Source organism: Cryptomeria japonica, chromosome 11 (assembly GCF_030272615.1).
Source record: "Cryptomeria japonica chromosome 11, Sugi_1.0, whole genome shotgun sequence".
Taxonomy (NCBI): Eukaryota; Viridiplantae; Streptophyta; class Pinopsida; order Cupressales; family Cupressaceae; genus Cryptomeria; species Cryptomeria japonica.
Window position 1 is genome coordinate 284,068,065 of NC_081415.1, and position 5,390 is coordinate 284,073,454.

The following is a 5,390-nucleotide window of genomic DNA, read 5'->3' on the forward strand; positions in this document are numbered from 1 at the left end:
TGTCGCCAAAAGTTTCAAATTTTGGTATGATGACTCCCTATTCCAATGGACTCTTTTGAGGGTCTTCTCACTTCATCATGACTTAGAAAGAAATTACAAACCACCTTAATTATAGTATTATGTACTACATGTAACCTTTTTCTTTTTAGGTGAAAGAGTAATTTAGTTTTGATAATAATTAAGATGTGATGTAGACCATTTTTTGATTTAATAATACTTGGGACTTCATAATGTATTACAGAATTGCAAATCTTGGATAGCTTATTTAATTTTGATAATCAATACTTTGTAATTGCTTGAAGGAAGTGAAAGGTTCCAATAGCTTTTGATCTTTTTTATTACTACCTATATTAATGGTTCCTTTTGATGAGCATCAAAAAGAGCAATTTATGAGAATATTTTAGATTAGTTAGAAATGGATAAGGATGGCCACATAGATTTTACTCAAATACGATGATGGGATTAAGAACCACCTAATTGGTAGGTGGCCCATTTCATCTAATAGTCCATTGGAGTTTGTTGGAAAATATTGTCCACGTTAGTTGAGAATGATACAATTTGTTTAATGGTTTAAATTAATGACTCACAATCATCAAAAGCTTCATCCAATTATAGAAAATTAGGAAGGAATGCAGTGAAAAATGTACTCATGATCCCATAAATTTCAAAGAATACACAATAAAAAAAATGAAATGTTATTTTTGGTACTTAGATTAGATAATTTAGAAATCAAATAATTCTTGATCCATTCAAAATACCACCTATCCCTCTACAAGTTTGATACCCCAACCACTTCCCTAATCAATATAGTTAGATGATTGTGTGCAATTTATAGGAGGATTTGACTAGTCAAATCTTCAACATCATATGATTTCAAATGAAGTACTTTGATGTAGTTATAAGGAACTAATTCCACTATTGTTATAATTTCCTATTTAGTTCTTTTGTATAAATAAGATTTTATTTCTCATTTCTCATATAATTTTTTGTAGGCTTGTTCTCAATAGCAAACCTCGCTTGCATTTTTTTCCATCTATTTATGAAGCCTAGAACTTGAACCTTGTTTTGTTTCTCTAATGCTCAAAGCCTTTACTTCTATTAAGATGCATATATTTCTTGAATTCTATTACATACGAAGTAATTACTGTTTCATTTTGATCATATTTCTACGTTGTATAAATGAGTGTACGCCTTTTATATTCTTACCAAGATATTTTGGTTTTATTTTTAGTTCTTGCCAGCAGGAAACTATAGCAGAGGGGTTTTTCATTAATCTCTATGCTAAGAAACCAATCATAAATCACTTCCTTGAAAATGTTTTCCTATTTTCTTAGGTCTACCTATTAACCTGCGTATTTTTTACCAGTATTTTGGATAGAAAATATTTTGGCCGCCTATGATTGGCCTTGTAGACGGCTGACAGACCCATTCAGAAGTGTGCACAGTTTTTTATAGGAGAGAACGCATGAGTACCCAAGAGAGGGCGAGAAGACAGAGGTCTTGGGGCATTCATTCTGACATCGTTGTTGTTCCCTGGTCCCTGTTGCAATTTTCGTCCACCCGTCTCTTTGCATATGCATTCAAAACTGCCATTTTTTCTAGTACAAACACATTTTGCATGCACCGTATAAACAGTCCACGTACCATGATCACAACTCAAAATCCCCGCTCTCGAATGATCAGATCTAAAATGATCTGTAAACTATAATTTATATGATGATTCCCCAAAAAGCTTAGCATCATATGTTAGGCAGTGCCGACGAACTTTTTTGCCCTGTGATTGACATATCACAATTTCATAGCCACAACTTGGCGGCAGCAGTACGAGAAGCCTGTGAAAAGAATGGATGGTTCACCATTGTCAACCATGGAGTTCTATTGGATCTTCTCAAAGATTTGGAGGCCCTTCTTGAGGAACTATTTTCTCTACCAATAGAGGTTAAGGAAAGAGCCATAGTGTACAATCCGGATGCTTGTTCTGCTAACAATGAGACTTTTGATTTGGAGCGCCTGCCTGATTTAGCTACAATGCAGAAATTGCATGACAGGCTATGGACAAAAGAGGGAAACCCAAAGTTCTAGTCTGTCACCCACTTAGATTTGTTATCCCATTTCTTTATAAATTTCATAATCATTGATGATCGATTGTTTATTTCTTATTGTTTATGATTTAATTATTGATACCATGTTAACACAGAGCTTAACCAACTGGCACGTTATTTTGCCTTTTTCTCTTTTCAAAACTATTGGCACATAGTTAAAAAAAATTCAGAGGTAAACATCAGTGACAGGCTAACAATTCCATTTCTTCTAGAGGTCAGATGGGCACTGGGCTGCCATTTCGTATTAAAAACTAGTATATTTATGATAGTGTTTATTAGACCATACAGATCTTGCTTTGGTAGATTGGATACATTTTTATTTTCATCTAGGCCTTACCAAATGTTAGTTATGGGTAGCTTGGACAACTATTCGTCCTGACCCAGAAATAGCAGCATTAGGTATGAGTAGTTTGGACAGCTGTTTGTCCTAATCCAGAAATTAGAAAATGGTTGTTTTTGTCAGATCCTATTGTTAGGATAAAAACAATTGTTATTTAATAGTGGCTCTTTTTAGGTGACACCTCATAGCCAAAATTAGTTATTGGTTATTGAGTTGTCTTAATCTCAGCCGTTGGTTTGAATTAATCTCGACCGTTGGTTTTCCAACAGAGTAGTATAAAGAGGGGTCATGGGTCATTTGGAAAATATGAAGTTTGTGAATTATTTGTAGAGTTAGCAAATAGTCTTGCGGCGTTTGCAAGGGGCGTAGTGATAGCGTTGGGGATAGCAGTGCAGGAATATCAGTGGGAGAAATTAGGAGATTGTCGGAGTTCTGCCAGTGAGAGGCAAGGAATTTTGTATCTCTTAATTTGTTGAAGTTAATATATTTCTCATCTGCAATACTGGTTTTCCCTTCGGGGTTTTTCCAAGGACAATTGTCCGAAAATATCATGTTATTGTGTTACATATTTCTTTCCACCTATTTTTATTTCAAGAAGTTGTAGTTGTGTTATTTTCCAATATTTGTTGATCAAATAATCTATTAAAGATAGGAGGTTAATAATCAATAACTGCAATAGAATTTTCACACCAAATACCAACAATCAAATAAAGTTTAATATTTCTCAGAGCAACGTGTCAATGGAAATACATGTTTGTTTTTTCCCATAAATAGATCAGTTGTTTTCTAGGCTACTATTTTCAATTTCGAAAACTATTTTATTGTATGGTAGATTTAGTCAGATATTACCATATACTTATTTGTACAAAAGTATTTAAGCCCATTGACGTGCAATAATTCAGGCAATACGGTACTCTCTATGTTTCCTCTCTGTGTATTTTGGGGTGTTTTATTAGGTAAACATTAGAGCTCAGTGTAGCTTATTTTAAGATTTGTACCTCAAAATCTGTAGGTGTTAGGAAATTTCAAAAACATTATTTTTCAGTTATGTTCAAAGTGATCGTTAGTTTAACAGATTAAGTTGTTAAGGTGTGGTAGTTAGTCTAACACTTTCTTCGCTATAATTCAAATAGATTCAATACAGGTAGAGGTCTTGATGTTACATGTAGATCTGTCATTACAACAAAATCTATAGATTCAAATCAACGTTTTCACCTATGCCAAAAATGACAGTTAATCCATATGACAATTCGTAGATACACATAGATCTGCCATTACAAATTAATATGCAGGTGTTTGATTGAATTAAAGGACAAGAATGTTGTTAAACTTCTTACAAGTGTTTCGGTTTCAAGCTTGAGATGCTAGTTCTTAGTCTTTAAAATTCAGAAGCATGCCTTCTGATTGAGTTTTCTTTTGCATGTCAGTAACGTCATGAGGACTTTCATATCAAGCATGACCGAACTGCACAATAAGATGAGTAAAATATTCCTTGCCAGCCTCAATCTAGACGTCAAGTCACTATTCCATTCTGATTTTGAGAAGTGCTATTCTTTTATGGGTATAAACCACTACACACCCAAGGACAAAGAAATGGACGAGGAGGTTATGCATCCACATACAGATATCGGCTGCTTCTCAATGCTTTACACTAACAATACCCTGGGTCTTCAAGTAAAATCAAAGGAAGGGAAGTGGTTGGACGTTATTCCTGTACCTTATTCATTTGTTGTTATGGCAAGCGATCTCCTCAAGATGTTAAATTCTTTAACCCAGACCCATTATTAGTTCAAATACATTTTTCTGTTGTTCATAAACTAAATGGAGTTTAGTGCAGGTATGGACCAATGGAAGGTTCCACAGTACAGAACATCGAGTTGTTTATAAAGGATGGAAGGAACGTATATCTTTTGCCTATGTTGTGCTCTTTTCAGAAACACTTTTTGCATGCACCGTATAAATAGTCCACGTACCATGATCACAACTCAAAATCCTCGCTCTCGAATGATCGGATCTAAAATGATCTGTAAACTATAATTTATATGATAATTCCCCAGAAAGCTTAGCATCGTATGTTACCCTTTCGATTCTCTAGTAGCGGTTTATCGAAGATGGGAATTGCACTACAAACCTAGGCATTTGCAATATCTTCGAATCCTGCAATTTTAAATGGGAGGCTGAAGCAGACAGCTCCAGATTCATGTACATATTTAGTTTTGCCACAAGATATGTTAAGGAGAATAAAGTCAGGTTAGCTGAAATCACAAGGTTCAGTGTTATATCCTTTTTTATTTCAAATGAAAGTACTAAAAAATCGTTGATTGTTTCTACCATAAACTACCCAGGATGCTCTTTTGTTGCCAATTTACACCATCCCATTGGAATTTTTTTGATAAAACATTGTTCTTTATGATTGAACTAAATGCTGTTGTTTTTTATTTTTGTAGGTTTAATCCACTATGTGTGTTTTTCTGTTGTTTTTGGTAACCTGTGTTCTAACTCCTATTATTATGTATTGTAGAGAGCCGTGAGACAGTTTCTAGCATAATTATGAAAATACAGTTGTAAGATTACCAAGATGCTCTCTAATGTTCAACTAGTACTCCTATTTCCTAGAGGACCCAGCGAGTATGGTTTGGTGTACTAGTCTTGAAAGAAAGCATTAACTCTAACAACATGGTCATGTGTCCAATCTCTGATTTGAGACTCTAGATTGACTGAATTCTTTTTTCTCGTATTAAAGAATTTGTATCATCAAGAAGTTTGAGTTTCCTCTTTTGTGAGTTTCAAAACATTAATTTTACATATTTTTTACAACTTAATAAAACAAATGATTCTTCCACAATATAGTCCTGTTTTTCAGCCTGTTTGCATATTGATCTTTAGCACATGTTTGGCATCTTTAATTTCAATCAATCACTTTCATCTTTGATGACCAATGTTATACC

General features: G+C 34.1%; 1 protein-coding gene across 2 annotated transcripts; it reads left to right on the forward strand.

The window, feature by feature from the left end:
• The first annotated feature begins 1,651 nt into the window (after nucleotides 1–1,651).
• On the forward strand, nucleotides 1,652–5,172 carry LOC131051697 (gibberellin 20 oxidase 1-D). 2 transcript variants are annotated; one of them, XM_057986302.2, is made up of 3 exons: nucleotides 1,652–2,075; nucleotides 3,870–4,710; nucleotides 4,890–5,172. In XM_057986302.2, exons 1-2 carry the CDS (start codon nucleotides 1,744–1,746, stop codon nucleotides 4,228–4,230), a joined length of 693 nt encoding a protein of 230 aa, XP_057842285.1. In that variant the 5' UTR covers nucleotides 1,652–1,743; the 3' UTR covers nucleotides 4,231–4,710; nucleotides 4,890–5,172. The 2 variants fall into 2 exon arrangements, with proteins under 2 accessions (XP_057842285.1, XP_059070041.1); XM_059214058.1 differs by having other exon boundaries at nucleotides 4,964–5,171.
• The last annotated feature ends 218 nt before the right edge of the window (nucleotides 5,173–5,390 follow it).